Here is a 24,237-nt window from a genome sequence, read left to right on the forward strand (position 1 = left end):
CTAACATTTTGGCACAAACGATTAAAAAACCGAATGAAATGACGCGCTTGCTGCAGCCAATCGCCATGAACCGTAATCTGTGCCTATACCACGGTTATAGATTATAATTTTTTATTAAAATATACTGTATTTTTATTATATATTTATATTAAAATTGGGTGTAATATATTATTATAAGTTGAGCAGATTATGTAACAAAATATCAAAATATTATAACTTACAGGTGTTATAATATTGTAATGTATGATTTTAAATAACGATATAGTGTTATCAATTACTTATCAAGTTATCAACATTTACATTACATTACCTATTATCGTTGTTGTTATTTATATTCTCGAAAGTGTGACGCTGGTCGCTGATGTCTTTCTCCTTAGAACAATCAAATAAAGAAGCATAGAACAAGTTGATTGTCCTGTGTCCGCCGCCCGGTATTTCGTTTTTGTGAGTTTGCGACCGTCGTCATTATAATTTACGCTACAGTCACTAGTCAGTAGGTTTAAAACAGCAATAATGTCAAGCGATTCGATTAAATCAGTAAGTTCTGTTCATTCAGCCACTCTAGTGCTTTGATTTTAAAATTTTAAATAATACATTGAGCGTGTTTTGTTAATACATTTTGTTTCGATTATCCGATAACAGTTCAACAATGTGGAGTCACCTGGATTCGTCGGTTTTGCCAATCTGCCGAATCAAGTACACCGTAAATCCGTGAAAAAAGGCTTTGAATTCACGCTTATGGTGGTCGGTGAATCAGGTCTTGGAAAGTCTACGCTTGTCAACAGCCTTTTCTTAACGGATTTATATCCCGAACGCACCATTCCAGATGCCATTGGTGTGTATCTAATATATAATTCATATTCCATTGTATGTTAAGTATTCATTTTTTTGTTGAATTAGCAAAAACCAAGCAGACTGTTAAATTAGATGCATCAACTGTAGAAATTGAAGAGCGTGGTGTTAAATTACGACTTACCGTAGTTGATACTCCTGGTTTTGGGGATGCCATAGATAATTCAGATAGGTATTTAAAAAAAAAAAAAAATTAATACCTACCTAATTTTTATTACTTATTTTGATAAATTGTAATTTACAGTTTTCGAGCTATTATTCAATATATTGATGAGCAGTATGAACGATTTTTAAAAGACGAAAGTGGATTAAATAGACGTCACATTATTGATAATCGTGTTCATTGTTGTTTCTATTTTGTTTCTCCGTTTGGTCATGGGTAAGTTAAATAATTTTGTCTTGATTAACCTAATCAAAGAATGTTAAAAACAAAAGCTTGCTTTTTTTATATAATAATAGCATATTGGATGTATACTTATTTATTTTATTAGATTAAAGCCATTGGACATTGAACTAATGAAAAAACTGCATAATAAAGTGAATATTGTTCCTGTCATTGCCAAATCCGATGTTCTTACTAAAAAAGAAATACAGAAATTAAAAAAAAGAGTAAATAAAAAATAATATTATTTTTTTCGTAGCTAAATATTCTTTAAATATTATCAATGAAATCTCTTTACGAATGAAATTTGCTGTAGGTAATACAAATTTGTCTATTATTTAGAAGTTATTTCTGTTAGTATTTTAGTGGTGGGTGTGGTCTATCATCTAACGAGGTTACTATTATTGGCATTTTATACAATTACTATGAGATTAAGGAAAAGTTCCAAGTATTATTTATTGTTTATAATTATAATACATTGATGTTTAGAATGACATTTACTTATAGTTGAACTTAGCATACTCACATACAAGTTTGTTATTCTTTAATACATAATATTATAGAAAAAATTCTTAAATTAGCAATTCTATTAAAATATTCTTAATATATAGTATGCATTCTTAGTATTTGATAAAAAAAAAAAATATTGATCTACTAATTGTAATTTATGTGTGCATACAAATCTGGTTTTAATTTAATATTTCAATGTTAATTATTAACATTGACCAAATTTGTATGTTTTTATGAATACCAGAAAAATTTAAACTTCCAGATTAAATAAAATAAAATGTATCCCAAATTGTCTATGTTCTCATGTAAAATTGGTGTAAGTTAGATTGTAAACATATCTTAAACCATTAAAAGACCACTTTTATATACTTAAAATTAATAACATCCTAATGATGTACCAGTTCCATTAATTAGAATATTGACATATTGTAAATATCAACAGTGACAATTGTTTCTTAATTTTGGAAAAATGAGCTTTAAGTATGAAATTAGAAACTTAATATTGATGTTTGATAATTGATACTTATTAGTTTTTAATAATGTAGCATGTACAATCTACATATTTCTCAGAAATCAATAGTTACCTCATTTGAGTTGTTACTAAAATATTTGTTAAAGTATTAAAGTTTATCAAATGCCAATTGGGAGAATTAAATATAAAAATACTTTACTGATGGTAAAAATATTGTAAATTTAAAAATATTTTGTGATTTTTGCTTATGGGAATTACAAGAAACTTTAAGTATTTGTACATAGAGATTTCACTGTAATAACTGATACAGAGGGATTGCATGTTCATGCATTTGCATTTTCTTATTAAATGCAAAACAATATTGGAATTTGCTTTAAGGTGATAGGGTTCAATGTATGTAATTTTTTTCATTTAAAAAATGTCTAAATTTTCTTTAAAATATTAACACATTGTTAATAGAGTTGATTATAAGAAGTATCAATATTTTTAATATCAAAAACAGAATGTTTGAAAAATTTTAAATTATAATCAATGCACAGATAGTGTAATGATAAAAAAATAATGGTCAACTCATATGTCTAATAAAACATTTATTATACAATCATACATGAAGGCATAAACAAAATCTATTTATCAAAACTTCTAAAAATCATATTTAGTAGTTTTGTTTAAAAACTGGTTGACATTTGTTTTTCACTCTAACAATTTTAATTTTATCATTACATTGTTTAGTGTATTTTTGAATATTTTTGGAATCTTGGCTGTATACTATATTTTATTCAACTGTTTTTTAGTGCATGAACTTATGATCCTGGTTATAAATTATAATATTTGAGATATTTATGTTGCGGAAAAAATTTATGTCAGACCATAATATTATAAAAAATTATTATGCATTATATTCAATTTAAATTATGTACCTATAGATACTAGAAGAAATTAATGCTAATGGAATAAAGATTTACCCTCTACCTGATTGCGACAGTGATGAAGATGAAGACTATAAAGAACAGGTTTTTAATAATTTTTTATTTAATTATTAAAATAAAATAAATATAAATTATAAAATAACTAAAATGTTTACTGAACTATTGTGCATACTAAAGGTTAAACAATTGAAAGAAGCTGTACCATTTGCTGTCTGTGGTGCAAATCAATTATTAGAAGTCCGTGGTAAAAAAGTCAGAGGACGGTTTTATCCTTGGGGTGTTGTTGAAGTTGAAAATCCTGAACATTGTGACTTTATCAAATTACGCACCATGCTTATGTAAATTAACTGATATATTATAAATTAATAGTGCTCAAATAGTGTATAAATTAATTTATGTATACCCTTAGCACACACATGCAAGATCTTCAAGAAGTAACACAAGAAGTACATTATGAAAACTACCGATCTGAGCGTTTAGCGAAAGGAGTACCTGTGCCAAAAAGAACAACGTATGATTATAATTATTACATAGATAACAATGAAAACAAATAATTTTTATTTCTAAATTTATTTAGATCATTACCTGAACATGAGAAAAATTCTGGCTCAGAAAAAGACAGAATTTTACAAGAAAAGGAGGCTGAACTTAAACGTATGCAAGACGTCATTGCCAAAATGCAAGCTCAAATACAACAACAAACACCTTAATATAATTTCAATATTAACAATTTACAAATTTATCCAACGACTGTGTAGAGAAAAATACCTCTTGATTCCATGATGCCATTAAAAATACTATTTTATTCTTATGATCAGTATGATTCCAGATAAAATTATAATTTTATATTTAGATGTACTTAATCTTTAAACTATAATTATTGTTTGATAAGTATTCTTTAATAATTGACGTTTAAAAATATTATTTACAAATTTACAATATTATCTAAATTGCAGTCATACATAGCCAAATAGGTATGTACCATATGGTGCCTTTTAATTTTTACTTGTTCAAACTTGAGCATGTCCAGTATATAATAATAATTTTCATCATACAACTGATCTAAGATTCAAATTAATGGCCTATAATTTTAACATAATATTTTATTTAAATTAATTAATCATATTTCACCTAACCTTTAGTTAAGATCTGATACTTATATTTTTATACTTTATCTATATTTATAATAAAAATTAATTCGGGATTTAATTTATAATTATTAAAAATATGTATTTTATTTTGATAGTTCTCATTTATAATATAAGGAAGTACCTCAAAATTATTTTAGATGACTATGATTGAGTATTCTGAGATTCAACATAAACAATTTTGCATGTACTTAATTATAATCATATATATATTTTTTAAATATTCCATAACACTTATATGTACTTATAGCAGTGGTTCTTAACCGGTTTTCTGCAGAACACAGGTGTTCCGTGGACTTAATTTAAGTATTCCGACAAAATTTCAAAATCAATGAAAAAAATTTATTTAGTACTTCTATTTTCATTCTCTTAACATTTTGACTTTTAAAACAAAACACAATGATATAAGTAAGACGTTTTACTAAAATATTTACAAACTGTTTTATGCTATACATTTATTGTTTAATATATTAAACAATTGTTAAAACATTAATATAATTACAGTTTTATTTTACGGCTGTGTTCCGCAAAAACCTCATAAAATGTTAAGTGTTCTGTCATTCGAAAAAGGTTAAGAGCCACTGATTTATGGTAATATAATAAATACTGTACATATTATAATATACTATATTCTTTATACAATATATATTATTTATATATTTATATGTTGTTGTTGATTGTTAGAATACCTATGCATATTAATAAGGCGTATTTATGTTTAATTTGTTATACCAAAACCATAGTTATAGTGTAAGCACTAAGCAAAACCACATCTAAAAATATGCTGTTACTCAATGACGTTCATTTTAAATAAAAATGCCACCATACAACTCCCTGCAAAGGTTCAAGTCACCACGTTTAGTGTTATGTAAATGGTTCATCCGAGTAACCTACCCTCTGCAGAAATATCACAAACCTAGCCTAACTATAAACCTTTATCAAAACTGTAGGTACTTAACCGTATTTAATTATCATTCTAGTTTTATAAGTCTACATTGAAAATCAGAGCAACAATTTTCATTAATATTGTGATCTACAGCTACCTCATGAACAAAAAAAAATCCTCCAATTAGGCGTATTAGCTCATCATGTGAAGTCAGACATGTACTAATGCCTTACCTACCATGAGTTCAGAAAAAAAGCCACTCATCGGAGTATATTATATCTCTGCATCACCTAGTATCTCCTAAGATGGGCAAGATTCAACAAAATCAATGATCGAATCCATTATTGTTTTAAAATTAATCATTGTACTAGTTTATGACTTCTTGTCATAATGTAAATATAACTTTGTAAATTCTAATAACCTACCTATTCCGTGGTGTGGGGTTATTGATCAATAATAATAATAATAATAGCGAATAAAAATTGTGGCCGTTTAAATTAAATTAAAAACTACTGTACAAATATTAATAAATAATAAATTTAACTTATATTCATAAATAAAATAACATTTTTTTTTATACCCGACTCGTAGTAATAATTACCTACACTTTTTCAGTATTAATAAGTAGGTAACTGTCTAGTGTCTAGTACCAGCTATTTGATATTTACTAATTTCCACGATCGGTAGGTCAAAGCCTCTAAACATTAATTTTTGGTAGTTTGTCATCTACTACAAACATTATTTTTATTTTAAATATTTGTAAACATATTTGTAATTTGTATGTTTTGTTTAAATTTAAATGATAGTCTGAAACATAAATAGGTACTACATATGTATTAATAATGGTATTAATGGTATTAACCTTCCATAATACTATATAAGTTTTAAATACATACCTAAATAATTTAACCAAATGAATATCGACACATATTATAATATGTGAGGATAATCATTTGGTTAAATAGGTAATCATATTTTAATAGTTATAATAAATACCCTTTATTTTGCTTTAGTATGTTATCAACAATATTTTAAAAAGAATTTAAGAATTTTAAACTTCAAAATTTTTAATAAAATAATAATATATAATTATAATTCAGACAAAGGGGACACATATGGCATGCGTTTCCCTTTGCCTCAGTGGACTATGCCATTGCCATTGCAGTACAGCGTATCTAATAAAGTAATAAATAAACAATCGTTGTTTAAAGTTTTATAAAAAAGAAGTTATAATTTACATAAATTATACAGACATGTTATTCGTCATAGAGTTCAATTCCCATTTCTCTCCTGGGGTACGTAATATTAAACCTTTTCCCGAGGTTATAATCGAATGCAATTTCTGTTACTTTGGATAGTATGCTATTGATGATTGTTTCATCTGGAGATGGGAAGTCAAAATTTGGTTTCCATTCACCGTTTTCCATGCAAACTGGCTGAGATATAAACATACCAAATGGTAGACCAAACGTTCCTACAAAAATGATAAAACATTTAGATTCTGAGCGACATAGTTTACCTAGTAGCGTATTTAGGAGGGTACCCACCCCCAATTTGTTCTATAGTTATTATAGTAATTCATTACTGAAGTATTGTAAAATATTGTTGACGAATTACAAAATATTTTAAAACTGTATTGAAAATTTAATAATGTATATTTCTTCTTATACCAGATAATAACACGTAGATATTAGGCAAAATGTTATTTGCACTTTCAGTAAACGGTAAACTAGGTACGCGTAATTCTTAGAATTGTATAATCGTATTGTGAAGTCGGGCCAGCAGTATTATTGGCTATCGTCTGATTAACTTTCTTTGAATTCAACAATTATGCATTGTTTACTATAGCAAAAAATAAAAATATAAAATGTGGAGTACAACGATTTAATTTTGTGTTGAACTGCTGCCAACTGTTGACGTCGTAAAAACGTAAAATTTACGTGAGTGCCACATTATGATAATTTAATTTTCTAGTTTTTAAGGACTCGTATGAACTATAATATGATAAATATGTATTTAGTTCCTCTACTACCTTTCCATTATAAAAGTGTACACAGATTATTAACCGTATTTAACATTACCTTAGTCAATATGAAAATAAATAGTTCTAATTTTATTAATCAAATTTGACGAGGCCGTAAAATGTATTTTTATTTTGTGCGTCCACTTGAGAATCACGAAAGCTTGTATATATCCAAACTTAATTATTAATTAATGACAATAAACGAGAAACATTGTAGTGATAATTAAAGAGGAAATAATATGATATTTGATCAGCCCTATATTAAATGTTCATAAAGAGTATCATATCATTTTACAATTAGCATAATCATTGGTAAACATGATGCGCCGGTCGACGTTTTTCATATCGAATAATTGTTACTGCACAATAGTTAATGAATTTAAAAATGAAGCCTGTAATCAATAAATATATTATATTATAAAAAATACCGTCTGAAAAAACCGCAGCGCTGATGGTTGTACGGCTATCGTTTTTGAACCATTCCGAAATCATTCGCACGGCTACGCGTATTTCGGGCAAGCTACACATGTGACACACTACGTTGGCACTTGATTCTGAGAGAAGAACAAAGTGAAATGCGATTGAAATATGATATTTAGCAAGTCGTGCTTCAAGCTTTTCGTTTCGTTATTAAGTATAGCATAATATATAATATAGTCGTATAAGTAATATTATAATATTATGTTGAGAGCGTATGACGGTTGATTATGCAAGCCATTATAACTTATAGAAATAAGATGTGAGATTTTAGTTTAAAATAAGGTTAATTTGATTTATGTGAAACGAATAGTAAAACTATCAAAATATACTAAACAGTTTTTGAAAATACTTTTTCTTATATTTATATATATATAGTTTTAAGTCATTAAAGGTTAACATTTTTCAAAAAAATAATACAATTTTAACATAGTTTATCATTTTATTTAAAATGTTTTACTTTATAATGACAACATGAATTTTAAATTCCTTATCCTAAAATTCAATTTTGGATGAGTATTAGTTTATGAGTTATAAGTATTGAAAGTTTATAGATGAGCAAAGTGGTAGATACATGCTAGTAGAAGAATCCTACAAAATGTTGGTCCACTACTCCGCTCATAAAAACTTTGAATACCTACTTATAACTAATAAACTATATTATATTTCATACTTGTCTAAAATTTGATTTTGATAGATCGAAATACTCACTAAGTAATATTCAGTTTTGGAATATGAAATTGTAAAAATGTATGTTTTCATTCAGAAAAAAAAATTAGTAATAATTATAATATTTTTACCAAAAATGTTCTTTTGTATTACGAATTAAAATAATGTAAAATAAATTAATATTTTCAAAAACATAAGTGTTTTTTTTTAAATAACGAGCCTCTTACGTTAAATAAATCACTCCTTATAATATGTTATGGCGTATATACGTAGATATAGATATATAAATACCAATGCTTGTGTTCACTACATCGTGTTCGCCATTGTCTCCCATCAGCAAACTCTCTGACTGCAGTAATACGCTCTGCAAGTATTTGTGCTTGTTTCGGTCTGCCGAATAATTGTGCACTACCGTGGCCGCGTCTTCGCAATCGTAGTTATCCGGTTTGCCGAGGTCGGTCGCTGATCTACCGCAATGATAGATAACGTGTTTGAAATCGACATATTGAGCTGCTGCAGCGGAGCCGTCGAATCCCCAAACTGGTGGACAGTGGAGATCTGAGATCGGGATGCTCGTCGCCTATAATATAGGTAGTATAATTTCATAATGTCATTGTAAAATCAACTCCTCCCTAAATTTAAATAGATTATAGTAAGAAATAACTTTAGGTGAGATTAAATCTGCCCCGCAGATTGAATAAGGCAATAGGTAGTTACGCCTGTGGTTGCAAAAACCATTTGTTACAAACAGAATAATATATTGTTTTTGATGTAATATATAATAAAAAAAGTTAATATATGTTTTTTGAAAAATATAGTTTAAAAAGGTTGATTAAATATTAGCTATAAAAAATTAAGGAAGTTGTTCTGTTATATAATAGGTTTCGAGTGTTTTTCGTTACTGAGTCACAATAATCGATAATAACTAACAAGTAATTTAGGAGCTTTAATAGTAGATGACTCTATGTAGCGATAGACTTCTAGCAAAATTTAAATATATTGTACGTGTAAGAGTACGATGAGTTGATATTTAACTATAATATAGATCGCCGATTGCATCAACAATTACTTATATATAAATTAAACAAATATATACCTATAAGCCTTAATATGATGAAATATAGTCATAAAAAAAATTGACGTGAGATTTAAATAGATATCGAATATAAAAATTTATTGCAATAAAGTATGTACAGACAGTCAGACAGAATGACTTAAATTTTGAAAACTGCAAACAACCTAATCAGTAATCACAAAAAATATGGATCCTCGCACGGCGTCTTGGATAGACTATTTAGTTACATCACTACTGTGGGTTTGTTTTCCCAATTTATTTTTATGCATACCGTATTATATTAAATTATAGTATAGGTATTAACATAATAAAGTAAATGAAAAAAAAAACAAAACAATTCAAAAGTTTATCAATGATATACCCGTACTTCCAAAGTATAAATTTATAATCTAATTAGATTAAAACAGCTATGAATTAGATTAAGTTTAATGAATCACTAACAATAATCAGTATTACTTTTATGAAGCCACTCTTCTGAATTAAAGATAAAATGTTTGTGTATAAGGGTTTTTCACGTTAAAGGTAATACATTATTATTGGATTTGCACACATTTATTCTACACTAAAATCCAATAGGCGATGATGGGGGTGTTTATTTAAGGGATTTATTTGATCGGTTACTAATTACTATGATCGATTAACTCTATTTATTCTTTTAAAAATAATCCATTATACACAAGAAATATTGATGGTATACCATTATGAAACACATAATGCCATTAATTTTTTTACATCGAAACTTGTGTGCTGATTTTGAAATTATTTTATAATAAATTCAAAAACAAAACCTTAATAATCTCTAATCATCGTATTTTATTTATTATTTTTTTATGATGGTTAACAAAATATGGGTGAATAGACTTAACAAAATTAAAGAAATAATGCTGCTAGATAAGGTGTTTTGGGAGCTAGTAAAAATGTGTAGTGATATCTGCGTGAGTGGTACTATACAATTATAGTCACGTTATAACGTGTATAGGTACTTAACTAACCTTACCTGTGAAATGGTTGGTAACGTCACCATACCGTGATGACCGGTCACACCGACGAAGTTGTACAAATAAACTTTTTCAGCGTTCTCAGCCAAAACGCTTAGGTTGAAACACAATAGATCCATACCCATCAGTAACACCTTGCAACGTTCGGGACAGTGGCGATTGAGAATTGATGCCAAACTCTTCATAGCGGTGAAATTTCGATTCGTCCATATGTATTGGTCTTCGTTTTCTTCTCTACGTAGATCAAAATAGAAGGAAAGTAGAGACTATTGTATATATTATTACATCATACTGTCAAAAGTTTGTGTTTGAATACAAATTTATTTCTTATTAAAAAAAAAAAAAAAAAAAATACCTAAATTATTATTCATTTATATTGTTATGATAAAAAATTATTTCAATATATTTAGTATTTTTTACGGTGAAGAACGATTTCTCCAATTTGCGGAATCGTTTTGATTTTAAATAGCCACTGATAGGTGGACATATGCGATTCTGCAAATTCCATGTAATATATATAATATATATACACAAAATTCTGCATAATTTTAAATGCAACGTTGCTATTTCGAAAACAAAATATATATTATTGTAACTAGAGTGATTTTGGTGCGTAGTAAGCATGCAACGGTGGCACCCGGTAACGCGTGTTAAAATGACACGCGGTACTCTGGCGATACACGCGCGTTTTCACCGTACATCAAAATCTCTATAGTAGTCTATAGTGTATAACGAAATAATTAAATCAACATTTAAAAAATTGGCTTTTAAATTTTTTTGAATATTGAGCTGTGAAAATATTGTACCTATTAATATAATACCTATGTTGTTTTCATACATTTATTATCATACTGATTAATCGAGCTCGGATTTTAAAGCGTAATAGTAACTAAAAAATCACACAATTCTTTTAAAAAAGCAAAAAAAATATATGACCAAAAATTAACATGAACTAGTTATAAAACGAATAAAAAAAATTGAAGTATAAATTTAAATTAAAAAAAAGAATTAGCTACCATATATTTCGCTAGATTTTCAGAAGTAAAACTGACTATATTGTCTGACAGAATATTTTTTATACGTAGTAAGCGAACTCTCTACATCCACTGAAGTGATCGGTGCATACTTCAGATAAGAGGTTTCAAATTACAACACTAAATCTTACATTTTGAAATGGACGATATCGATGTTATAGGCATACTGACCGTATAGGTACTGCAGGCTATAAGTATTATGTATCTAATCTATACGTTTAATAGATTTAATAAACAATGTGATAACGAAAACATTAATAATCCAATATCCGCATTCTGGGTTTTTACATTTCTTATTAATTATATTTTTTTTATTACAATAACGTCATAATAAACATATAAAAAATTCGCAGCTGGAATAATTGAAAAAAAAACTTAAATAAAAAAAAGACAAAAATAAATTAATTGATTTCTTTGGAATCCGAATGACGTGAAACAAATTTATAAATAAAAGTTAGATTTTTATCTCTGTATATATATAAAAAAGAAGCATAATATGCTTTAAAATCCAAGTCCTACTGATTTAACAATAATTATCATTTATCAATAGAGTTTGTTAATTATGGACAATTTTATATTTTAAGTAGGTATCTACGACATATTTTAGAAAAGTTATTTTCATCATTTAAATTACATAGCTTTGATGCTTTTTATTACTATCAAGTTTTATTTCTATTCTCGTTAAAGGCATAATGCGTTTTAGGAATTTGTTCGCTTTAGATCGTATGTCGTCAATTAGTGTGTGCGATAACAACTTGCCTTTTCATGCTACCTATCACAATGAACAAATCGCAGTTCAACAACCCTTCTTCGATGCTGTTGACCACCGTTACCACGCTACAACCGCGAACATTAAATTCGGCGTCGCAAATTTCGTTTTTAATTCTTATCAGATCTGTAACGAAAAAGTAGGTACATACATACAAGAACATTATATACCTAGGTAATATGATACATATATCTGCATATGAGTTTAATACAATACGTAGGTACTTAGGAATTTACGTACTATACCTATACTAACATTTTAGTTTATAAATATACATGAAATCGATAAATGTATGTGTAATTGATGTGATTATGTACCTCCATAATTATTCGAGTCTTTATGGTGTAACGATATGTTTATACCACCACCACCTTCAGCTTGAAGTTGTTTCAACTGCAACAACTCAGAAACCAAGTAACAGGTAGATGGGTAAGCTGCGCCGGTTATACATACCCTTCTCGCCAAGGCTCGGTGCACGGGTTTTTGCTCAGTCAACATAAATCGCATTCTCTGAAGGACCGAGAAGACGATATCACATAATAGATAATAATAACATAAAATTTTTTTTTAAAAAAAAAACGAAAAAAAATTTGAGGTGGTGATTAATAAATGATACAAACAATAAACAACAATTCAAAAGATTAATACACCAAAAATAAATGCATACTGATACATACATCTGAGGATTTAAAGATGTAAAAATAAAGCATAAATACAAAAATCATATAGAAGATTTGAAAATTAACGCATAAAAAATCTTAGAGAGTGGGGGATTATAAACATACAGAAATTTTTTCAATTATTCTTAAGAGGGCATTAAAATTAAAAATATATAAATTAGTATATAGTATAATATAATATTTTAACTCTGTGTGCTATTTATATAAATGTATAGGTATTTAAAATTTTGTATTTGTTTAAACATATTTTTGATTTATACAAGATTTTAGTTTATGACTCAAAACCTTGATCATTTAATATAAGATTCTTTATCATAAGTTGTTCTAATAGTCTATGGTAAGAATCGTTTAACATCATAATATGGAATCAATAAATCATAATAAACACATCCATTAGGTGACTTATTCAATGACAAGATACACTTGACAACAACTATACTTCATTATTATGTATCAAATATAATAAACAACATACCTCTTCGTTATCCAGCGCTATTTGTTTTTTTATTCGTTTGTCCAAACGTGTGTCGACATTATAATATTCTATAAGATGGTCAAAAAATTCATTAATGCCACCGATTAAATGACAGGAACCGTTTGAGTTGGGTACACGTTTCCAGACTAACGGATTTTTATTGATCTTCCATTTTTGCTCAAGGCAAAATTTATTCATCCAATCCTAACAATTATAAAGGTTGGATTTAAAGTAATTAGTTACTATCAATACAATAATTGTACATATTATATGATGTGCACATGTACACGCCATCAACTTGACACGTAATAATAGAACACTGGTCATTGACTAATGTACCTTACACGCCTTGATACGAATAATACTGATAATATATTATGTATATAATGAAATATTGTGAACGGTTTAACTTGAAACGTTCTAGCGGATATAATCGAATACACGATTAGTCGTTGTCATTATATTGTGACTGAAATATTGTGGGTTGGTGTAATCAATCGTCACTCGCAATTCATTACATTAAATTACAGTTTACCATCCATCTGCCAATATAGGGGTGAACTCGGATTTTGCGTGTACGAGATGCAATGGTTAGATTTATCATAATTTTATTTCGGATATAAATAATAATTTTAAATACAACGTAATATGTTATAATGGTTCAGCGATGATAATATTGTAACGTCACGGTTATTAATTATACAGCCCAAAAATTACTTGATACTCGCAAAACACGAATAATTACCTACTTGATATTCTTCTTCAGTTTTTACTATGATTTTATACGAGAAACTAGGAAGAGAGAGTCTTAATTTTTCAGCGACGAGTTTGGCGTGACCGAAGTCTTGGCATTTCGGCACGCCAGCAATGAAGTATGTAAACATTGAATTGATTAACGGCACTACAAAACGAATTACTGCAGGGTTTTAGCGTCGAAGATATATTTTTTTAAATTATTATTCGACGTACTTGTTATTGATGAATATTAAGTAATGATTGTTTAACTTCCATAGATACATATTTTTTATAGTTCGTTACGTTCTTAGATTATATGTATATACTACAAAAAGTATAAATAACACTCAAATGTAATGCTAAAGGTTAATCAAAGGTTATTCATTAGTATTTATAAATATTTATTATTTGATCATCTTCTTTGTACAAATTTTAATGAATAATATAATATATATATTATAATATGCGTTGTTTAAAAATGTCATTGCTTTTAATAAAATATACTTAAATACAGACCATTTTATTACTAATTCAGGTATATTATTGTTATATTATTTATATTTATCTAATTTATAGGGATGAAGGATGAATTTAAATTTATTTATGTCTATTACCTACTCCACAATGTTATAGTATTATGTGTATTGAACTTACTAGTTTACTATTTAAAAATATATTTATTTTATTCTGAACTCAATATTAGAAGAAAATGGTATCTTATTATTGGGGGAAAATTACTACGACCGATCGTTCCGATAGTTGAATGTTTCCTTAATACCGACGTAATGTGCCTATACGATAAATTATGTTTACCTGAAAAGCGCGTTTATATCATGGTATACTGTTAAAGTTAGAAATGTGTAGGTATTATTATTGAATTTCATACATAGCTCTATAACGATGTACGGTGTATGTATTGGTGTATGTTAATGTGCATAACTATAACTATTGATTATATTTTATATTCAATAATATAACGTAATTATTATTAATAAGTACGTATTATTATTATTATTACTATTATACATTCAAATGAATCATAGGACAAAGATGTACCTAAATTGCCTATTCTTAATGCCGTACAAAGTTGTACCTATACAAGTGTTATAATGATGAACATTAGTCTTATGAGTTGTAATTATAAAAAAATTATATTTATTATTTATTATAAAATAAAGAGTTGAGTACGTACTTGAAATGGATGACATTTTCAAGTGTTAATTATTGCTTTATAATGCAATATTTCAGTCAATGCGATTGTATTAAATAATGTAACATTTAAACCCGATTTTAATTAATTTAAGATAAGACTGCTTGCAAAGGATGTTATTACCGCATATCATCAAATAATTCAATTGTTTTATCAACAATCTCTTGTCCTAACTATCGAGGCCACGTTAAATAAGATTATAAATGACGTAGAAAAGCTTACCTTCTAACGACGTCCTTGTAAAGACTTCAAAAACAAGATAATGGCAGGATAATGCTTCAAAGTTCAAACATAGTCCGATCAGTAATGACTGTAGGTCATTGTGGTCTGTGATCGATGACGTACGGATAACGACTAGAAACATTTTCCACTATCATCATCATAAAACAGTAGGTACAACGACAGTTGAGTGGATCATTTGTGTAAGCTGATACGATTGGAAATGATTGCATTGCTCTGATGGTTTATTCACGGCGAATCAACAATAGAATTATTCTATGTTAATTACACAATGATATTGTTTATTCTTATTTCTATACAAACAATATTAGTTACAAAAGCGTCAAACGCATAAAGGCATTTACGCTCGTCAAATATTGTTAAATATTAACTTGAAACTTCAACTAATATCTTTTAACAATGAATTTTTTAATTCAACAATTGATAAAAGAGGCTATGCTTCACTTTAATAATTAGTAAAAAAAAAAAAAAATGATATAATTGTCGACATATTTAAGTAATTAAGCTATATCTTGGCTGTTTCTGCCTATATAATATGTACAAACACATAACAGAAAAGATCAAACGAATTTTAAATAGGTATCTCCACCCTCGTCTGTATAGTACATCGAATAAATCCTATTTAACTATTTTAATTTTAACGAACAGCGATTTTTATATCATAAATGTGTTATCGTAAAAATAATCAACTATTTCTGAGTGTACATAATAAATTTATAATATAAAATTTATATTTTTTTGTTAGTATTTGTTTTAAAATATTTATATTTCATATATCTTTAAAACGGTTAATACATTATAATAAATACGACATTTATTTTCGTATTTACACTTTTCTAGTAAATATAATTTAATGATTGCTATTTATTAGCATACAGATATTAAAAAAGTTTTCATTGAGATACAATAATTTTAATTTTAAATTAGAGTTTGAATTCATATACTATTTTTGTTTCAATAAAAATATTTGATTACAATTTTCACTGTTCTGAATTATTAACAAACCGTTAAAAATAAAACAACGTAGCTATTGACATTTCGCAAATGTTTTTATTTAATTTGAACTTCTGTATCTTGGCCATTTGCTGAGTTGACATACACTTTTTAAGCAAAACTAGAGAGCTCGTAATAACAGAATTTATTATTTTACATGGACTTTTTAGTTATTGTATTAACGATTACGAAACAAAAAACGCTACATTTACAGAATGTTTCTTTTTTTTTTGTACAAGTAGAAGTTTAATAACGAACAAAAGGTCATATTTACAAAATACTTTATCAATAGTTTATTGTCTTATTCTCGTTTTTTAAAAAAATTATCGTTAAAAGTGTTTACTTGCCCACATTTCAATTGTGTATATTTTAATTTTGCAGCTTACGCACCCACACCATTTTGTAACAATATTGAATACTTGAGTTTTTAATTCACACAGACGCTATAATAATATGATTAATTATATTATATATTCATTGAAAACTCATAAATTAAATAAAAATGTATGATAATAGTGCTTATTACTTCAACATTATAATGACTATCTACAAAAGCGATATTAAACATAAAATAAAATATATGCATTATTATATCGTGTTACAGGATATTATTTTTTCCCCGCATTTAATGACTCGGGTCGTTACGGACTATAATTATAATACCATTTATAGAAAGTGAAATAATAATAATAATTTAATATATATATATGTGAGTATTTTTTTTCTAGAAAAAATATGATAACAAAATCAGTTTATAATATTAATTAAACGTATTTTATGCCGCTAATAAAAATTACACGCACACATTTTGTTATAAATGTGTTTAATATTATATACGTACCTTCACCTTGAACAAAAGTCAATGATATCATGATTCATGACACTATATCAAAATTATTAATTATTTGAGTTTTTCTTGCAATACGATATGAGAACATAGTTTTTACATATTGTCAGTTAATTACATTTAATACCTTTTTTCATTACACCCTCTATAATATTATAGGTAGTAACGTTGTTGAAAAATCGTTCGTCGACTTATTATAACGTTTGATGTCATAACAGAAAAAGTCAAATTTGTTCTACGTTTCTCATAGAAGTTGATTACCGAGTTAGCAAATTGTACTCGGTATAACACAGTTGACAGTTTCTCAGTTTTATAGTACTAAATCCGAAGATAACGCGTAAATCATCAACAAATTTGATCCATTAAAAGTCAGTATAAACCATTATTTTGAATACAGCAAACATCTAAGTTTTATAACTAAATGAGAACTGTACGAAAAGTTTTGATAGGTATTTTATTCAGTTAATATTTTATAACAAGAGTTCCCCTCGTATATTAGACTTAATATCAAAATTTCAAGACTGAAAAGAAACAAAAGTAATTTTATTTAAAAAACAAAAAAAAATATTTTTCTGTTAGAGCATAATACCTGTTTCTTTAATTTAATTTTTCGTGTCTTCTGCCCTTTATTATAGTCAGTACGTTGCTTCAAATAAAGTATGTTAATGTGATTTTATAAGTAGAAAAAATTATGAAACTCGTTTTTTTCTTAAGTTGTGATATGTTTTGTTATAATTGTGTTTTTTGTTTAATATAATGCACGTAGTTGTTGCGGTATAAAATCTTATCAAAATATACTACGCAAGAAAGGTGCTTATTTCAAGGGTGAATGAATTTTTGGAAATATTGTTATATAGACTTGATTTTTGTTGTTATAATATTCCATTATACTAAACTAATTTAAACGTTTCAAACACTCGATGTCTCTCTTCAGATTTCTGTGAAAATAGAACTTTTGTTAATATATACACTTATTATATGTTGAAAAATTACATTACCGTGTACCAACGTATTTATATAGTATTAAATATTATACACTATTTAGTTATTTATAATATAACTTTAAACAAACACGCGCACCCACAGGAAACTTGATAATGTTTGTAATATTTATCACACAAATTATCAGCTCTGTAGTTATAACTCATAATAATTAACCCACACCAAAGTTAATTAGAAAAGTAAAAACCATTATTGTTACTAACGCCCAGTATTTGCATGAATTCGTTTCGCATTTTATTATCAACATCTAAAGCACGCACGAACACGAAATACTGTTGGAAGTACACCCTACCTGCAGAAGTATAGGCACTGCCTATAATATATATATATAAAACAAAACCATTAAAATTTAATCAAGTTTAAATCACTATTTCAAAGTAGTACTCATTGAATTAGTACACAAGCGTTACCTAGTAAAAATTTTACACACATTTAGGTAAGTATATAATCCATTTAATGATCATAAAAAATACTTGGTTGGACTTGGACATACATTTAAGTAGGGTATCACATTTTGTTTAGTATGAAATCTTAAAATAATATTAAATGAAATAAAAAATAATAATAAACAACTTAACAAATCACAATACTGCACAATCGGTACATTGTTAAAATATAATACAATTAGTTCGTAAGTGTAAAAAAAAATCTAAAAACTAAACTCACATGGTTACAGGTTACGCATAATATATCACAATTAAACATAATCAGTAGTTCACATAAAATTAAAAAATAATAATGATAAGTTAATATAATAAGTATTACACATTTCGAAACTTATACAGAAACAAAATATACGACGTATTAAACATCTCGGAGATTACATACGACAACATCTTACAATAAGTTAAAGACAACACAATAATGTTAATATTGGTTTTGTAGTCCAAAATTATTTTTTGTTCTATCTACATGTCAGTTTTTGATAATAATAATGATAAAAAATTAACACATAAATAACTCTCACACGCACACAAAAATGTTACCAAGTATAAATTTTGGCACTGAAGAATATATTTAGCAAAGTTAAAAAAAAGTAGCGTGGTCATTGTAGGAATAATAAAATATTATGTATAACAATGTTAGGTTTTATTTTCAAATGATTACTAATAAAAATTTGTTAGCGTACTATTTTTTTTTTTTTTTTTTAATGTAGTAAATAAAAAATAGTAAAATGATTTTCTTAACACGTGTTAATTTAGCTATTTGAAAATTAAATAACTACACTAAAATATAACTTTTAAAAATCCAAGAATTATAATATAATTTATTATGTACAGTTTTACAATAGTTGTCAATTCTATACGAGTGACAGACATTTAAATTATCAATAGGTACGCCATATTATTTATAATTTGTAATTTTTATGTACAAATATTATTTTTAAACAAAACAAAATTTATAATTAATGTACAAATGACATTGCAGTAGGAATAAGTATGTATAACGTTGAGCTATTTATTGAAATGCAAGAAACTAATACATGATTATCATTCTGATTGATATACATACATTATTTTCTATACAATAGTACAGTAAAAATATCAGTACAACACAGCCATTGTTTTGTAAATTTAACGTTTTGTTGAACAAATTTAATAAAAAATACTTTTAGGCGTCGGTTAGTCAAAAAATAAAAACAAAATATGTAAAAAATGTTTGAGGAAAGTTTGGAATAATATCGAAAAAAGTAAAATTTGTTTATTCATAATATTCATTTAAATGTAATATTATTCTTCAATTAAGAATATTATGATAACTTTTATATAAATTAATTTAGTAAATTAAAAAAAAAAAACATTAAAAAATTAATTTGGCAAATATTTTTATTGATTAAAGTAACATTTGTATTTTAGTAAATAATAGATATTCGGCACGGCAAATTTAATTTTAAATCAACAAATAAAATTTAACTTTGTTCAATTATATAATTTATTAATACTGTTTGTAGTTTATTTTATCTTATTGGCTTAATATTATAATACATGAGTTAATTTTAATTTTTATTGATTTAGTTAAATACTTATTAAATGGAAAACATACAATTAAGTAAGTATATAGTAGCAAACAATAAACAAAGTTAAGATTTGTTTATGTTAACCATATCATATCAAATATGCATGTTATGTGTAACGTGAGGAAAACGATTGAAATGGAAGACTCCTTATTATGTCATAGCAGAATCAAAACGAATAACCTAACTGACAGCATACAAGTTAAAAGATATTCATATTAGTAGTTCATTGTTTTTTTCCTTATAATATTGCATAGATTTTCATTGAATACTATAAAATAAAATTTAAAAAAAGGCGAGGTTTGTTCCTATTACATGAGGCAATAATTGTGTATTAAACATGCATTGTTGCCATCATATAGTTAAAAATAAACTTAAAATAAAACAAGAGATCTTCTATAAATAATAAATAATATACATCCGTACGACAAAATAATTATACACAAATTCATATTCTTAAACTATTATACGACGTGAATATTACATGATATTGATGATTTGAATATTTGATCATAACGTTATTGCACCGAAGAGAATGAATTGATGTTGTCAAACTCAATAAATTAATCACGACAACGGGGATTTTATTATATTGTTATTGGGGTTAGTTTATGTAGAAATAAAAAGGTCTGTAGATTTTTCAAACCCATTGTCCGAAACGAACTGCTGTTCACGAAGAAAGGAAATAAAACGGAGGGAAACTCATTTATTTAATAATAAAAATGACTATAATTTCGTTTATTACCTACAACAGTGTTGTATAGTATAATAATATTCGTGATGGATGCGTTTTCGCGTATTTATGTTTCAAAATGTCGGGTTTTATATTATAAACAGTGGAATATATTTTATATAACTGGAATGGAAAAACTCGTACAAAAAAAAAAAATGTAATACTCCGATAAAGACCGTTCGGAAATCGTTCTCAAAGTACATTTTGTGTTGTTTTTTCTCTCTCGCATTTTCGGCATTTGATCGATCTATACGGGGAAACCGAAATCACCGAGTGCCGTCGTCCATCGCGACAATGGAATAATAATCACGTCCACCACGACTGATTGGCGGATTGACCTGTTGACGACAATCACGAACGGGACGTTCAAAATCGGAAGTCAACGCGGGTGGTGGCGGGAGAGGGAAAACGGGGCTTAGGGACTGAGATCACGAGCGCCGCGGTAGGCACACGCGGTTTTTCGCGGTTCCGATCGGAATTCGACAGACGAGGGTTAAAACGCAGACTAACGACGTCCGTTTTCGGTCGTAACGATAACGGAAAGAGAATATTATCGTACGCAGTCGGTATAATAATAATAACAATAATAATAATAAACGATGGTGAATAAAAAAAATTCGTAAAATTACCTCGTCGCGAGACTATATCACGTTTTTTCGTCGGATTTACTACTAGCGTTAGTGGCGGGCGCGGGACAGCCGTTGCTGCTGGCCTGCTTGTTCTCGGTGGAAGGGAACCGCATCAGATTGCTGTTGCCCGACGTGCTCGGCTGTTGCTGTTGCTGTGGAACGCTGTTCCGCTTCGTCCGGGGAGCCTCGTCGGCTTTCACGTCCACGCCGGCGAACGACTTTCTCTGCTTGTTCGGCGGCGACGCGGCCACCGGGAATATCGGCTGGTGGCCGTCGTGTTCCGTGGACGACATGCGCAACAAGTCGATGGCCGCGTTGTTCTCGTAGATGGGCTCGGGCGGCTGCAGTCTACCGGCTGGGGTCGCGGCCGACGCCGCGTTCTTCGGCTCCTGCTGCTTGGCGGCGGCCCTGCTACCGTTGGCCTGCTGTTGCTGCTTCTTAGCTTGCTTGGTAGCGCCTCCGCCGCTGCCGCCGACGGCACCGCCACCGCCGCGCACCCGGTTGGCCCGGATCAACAGGGCCGCGCGCTGCTTGGTCCGGTCCGGTCGCTTGTCTTTCGTCAGGTCCGGCTTGGACTTGCTGAGCTTGACGCTAAACTTGAACGGAGGCTTGTACACTACCTGCAAACTAACTTGATTGTCTTTGGTTTTTTGTTGAGCTTTGGGCACCGGTCTGGCAGGTTCGGGGGGGTTCGCGAAACCGGCTGGCGACGACTTTGACTTCCTCAGCGTGCCGCCGAGAGCCTCGATGTGATGCGAGTTCAACAGCCAATTGCGAACCTTACCCAACGAATCGTCTTCGGGCGTTTTCTTGTTCGCCACGAGCACTTTGTTCTGGACGACACTGTAGTCGATCACCCCTTTCGATTTCTTTCGCCTCGTTTTCCGTTCTTTCTTTTGGGCCACTCCGACTTTTTTGGGCGATGACGTTTCTGTCGTCGACTCTTCCTCGGCTGCGACATTCTTGCGACTCTTTTTCGCGGGACTATTGTTATTGTTTACGTTACGTTTTTCGCGTACGCGTTTTTTCAGTGGAAGTTTCGAACGCACGGCAGCCGGATGAACAGTGACGTTTTGATTGTCACCATCAGCTGGCAACCGGACAGTTTCCGTGGTCGAGCTGTGGATGATCGTTACCGATTTCAATTTTGGATCGGATCGTTTTCCAAACAACCGCGTACTTAGAACCTGGAATATGTATAATTGCAATATTAGACGCTTTTAATTATTATTATAGTCGATAATATTTAAAGGTATATGGTTTAAATATCGTAATAATAATAAATCCTACGATGTCGAGAATCTTAGAATGTATTGAAACAATGAATAGGTACTATTGTGTTTTAAGCCTTATGACTTATGATGTCTATTGTCTATGGATTACGATATTGTACTCTACATTGCGTAATTAACTGGATAAGGAAAATACTGTATAAGTAAATACTGGATTTTAGGATCAGTAATTTCATACGCAGAACGACTTACAATGCGAATCCCGAATAACCTGAACACATTTATGTGCAATTGTGTTTATGAAAAAAAAAATTAAGTACAAAGAAAAATCAATATGAAAATAAATTTAAATTAAAAATATTGTATTATATATATATATATATATATATATATATATATATATATATATACGTATTCTACTGTTCATATTATTCTATAAGTGTAAAAAAAATGTTAAACGTACCAGCATCAGCAAAAAAGAGGCCACAATTAGACCCGAATAGTACCAATGATCTATAGCCCATTTTTTAAATGAAGCAATACTTTCTTCGGATAACAACAACTTTCGAAGCGTTGCCAAAGGTCCAGATGGATCAACCTGAATAAAACAAATATTTAATTTAATTTTTAATTTTTTTGTGATTTTTTAATTTTATTATACCAAATTACATATCATACAATTTTTTTTTGAAAATTAATAAAAAGTTTAGTATACATACCTCTCTACATCTTTGAAATACATCACAATATCCATTGTAGTCGTTACACGGAGTACCTGGCTTAGAATACATATCTGGTATGTCGTATGGCACGTTATTCCAAGAATATGATGACCTATTTAAATGGACGTTAAAAATAATTATTAAAAAGTGGTTATTAGAATTTTTTTTTAATATCGTTTTATCTCTTTTATTCAAATCGACATAATTATCTTTATATCTTTTATTTCATTATGTATTATTACTCGTTGTATTAATTGCATATTATAAATTATAATTTTAATTTCCCTCCAAAAAAAAAAGAAGTATTACTCACAAACAAGGTTGATTTTCACCAGGTAGTTTACAACACAATTCGCATGCTTTAGTAGGAGAGTCCTGAGGGGTGGGTAAACATTGACAGGATTCGAGTCCATATGCAAGACATATAGATCCAGTACATTCCTAAAAATTATAAATAAATAATTAAAAATAGAGCATAGTAAAATGTAAAATAATGTAAAA

The 24,237-nt window shown here is 28.5% G+C and overlaps 3 protein-coding genes across 6 annotated transcripts in view; 1 reads left to right on the forward strand and 2 right to left on the reverse strand.

Annotated features, from left to right (window-relative positions):
* Positions 1-313: 313 nt before the first annotated feature.
* LOC114132210 (septin-1) lies at positions 314-4,956 on the forward strand. Its single transcript, XM_027997606.2, has 9 exons — positions 314-537; positions 643-835; positions 901-1,024; positions 1,097-1,231; positions 1,344-1,461; positions 3,143-3,229; positions 3,323-3,483; positions 3,555-3,656; positions 3,723-4,956. Exons 1-9 carry the CDS (start codon positions 514-516, stop codon positions 3,853-3,855), a joined length of 1,077 nt encoding a protein of 358 aa, XP_027853407.1. The 5' UTR covers positions 314-513; the 3' UTR covers positions 3,856-4,956.
* A 1,272-nt stretch (positions 4,957-6,228) lies between these two features.
* On the reverse strand, positions 6,229-15,931 carry LOC114132220 (putative malate dehydrogenase 1B). Of its 4 annotated transcripts, none has more exons than XM_050202764.1 (9): positions 15,547-15,931; positions 13,380-13,583; positions 12,542-12,734; positions 12,215-12,350; positions 10,421-10,655; positions 8,640-8,928; positions 7,631-7,756; positions 6,433-6,653; positions 6,229-6,354 (listed from the first exon to the last, which is right to left on the reverse strand). In XM_050202764.1, exons 2-8 carry the CDS (start codon positions 13,575-13,577, stop codon positions 6,436-6,438), a joined length of 1,395 nt encoding a protein of 464 aa, XP_050058721.1. In that variant the 5' UTR covers positions 13,578-13,583; positions 15,547-15,931; the 3' UTR covers positions 6,229-6,354; positions 6,433-6,435. The 4 variants fall into 4 exon arrangements, with proteins under 4 accessions (XP_050058721.1, XP_027853423.2, XP_050058722.1 ...); XM_027997622.2 differs by lacking the exon at positions 15,547-15,931 and adding an exon at positions 14,129-14,372; XM_050202765.1 differs by lacking the exon at positions 15,547-15,931 and adding an exon at positions 14,125-14,201.
* Positions 15,932-18,837: 2,906 nt separating this feature from the next.
* The window catches only part of LOC114132195 (disintegrin and metalloproteinase domain-containing protein 10), a 73,958-nt gene continuing 68,558 nt past the window's right edge, over positions 18,838-24,237 (reverse strand). Inside the window, exons 11-14 of the mRNA XM_027997587.2 lie at positions 24,050-24,177; positions 23,734-23,848; positions 23,478-23,612; positions 18,838-22,969 (exon numbers count right to left, since the gene is read on the reverse strand). Coding sequence (XP_027853388.2) covers positions 21,800-22,969; positions 23,478-23,612; positions 23,734-23,848; positions 24,050-24,177 — 1,548 coding nt within the window. The 3' untranslated portion in view covers positions 18,838-21,799. The remainder of the gene's footprint in view (positions 22,970-23,477; positions 23,613-23,733; positions 23,849-24,049; positions 24,178-24,237) is intronic.

This window comes from Aphis gossypii, chromosome 3 (genome assembly GCF_020184175.1).
Source record: "Aphis gossypii isolate Hap1 chromosome 3, ASM2018417v2, whole genome shotgun sequence".
Classification (NCBI taxonomy): Eukaryota; Metazoa; Arthropoda; class Insecta; order Hemiptera; family Aphididae; genus Aphis; species Aphis gossypii.

Bases quoted from the DNA above. Each gene is read 5' to 3' on its own strand.
- LOC114132210 (XM_027997606.2), top strand. From the start codon at position 514: ATGTCAAGCGATTCGATTAAATCA. The intron at 1,462-3,142 runs GTAAATAAAAAA...ATGTACCTATAG, and splicing joins TACAGAAATTAAAAAAAAGA to ATACTAGAAGAAATTAATGC. The intron at 3,657-3,722 runs GTATGATTATAA...AAATTTATTTAG, and splicing joins CCTGTGCCAAAAAGAACAAC to ATCATTACCTGAACATGAGA.
- LOC114132220 (XM_027997622.2), bottom strand. From the start codon at position 14,263: ATGTTTACATACTTCATTGCTGGCGTGCCGAAATGCCAAGACTTCGGT. The intron at 12,351-12,541 runs GTACATAATCAC...TTTTCGTTACAG, and splicing joins AGACTCGAATAATTATGGAG to ATCTGATAAGAATTAAAAAC. The intron at 7,757-8,639 runs GTATTTATATAT...TTCTTCTCTCAG, and splicing joins TGTAGTGAACACAAGCATTG to AATCAAGTGCCAACGTAGTG.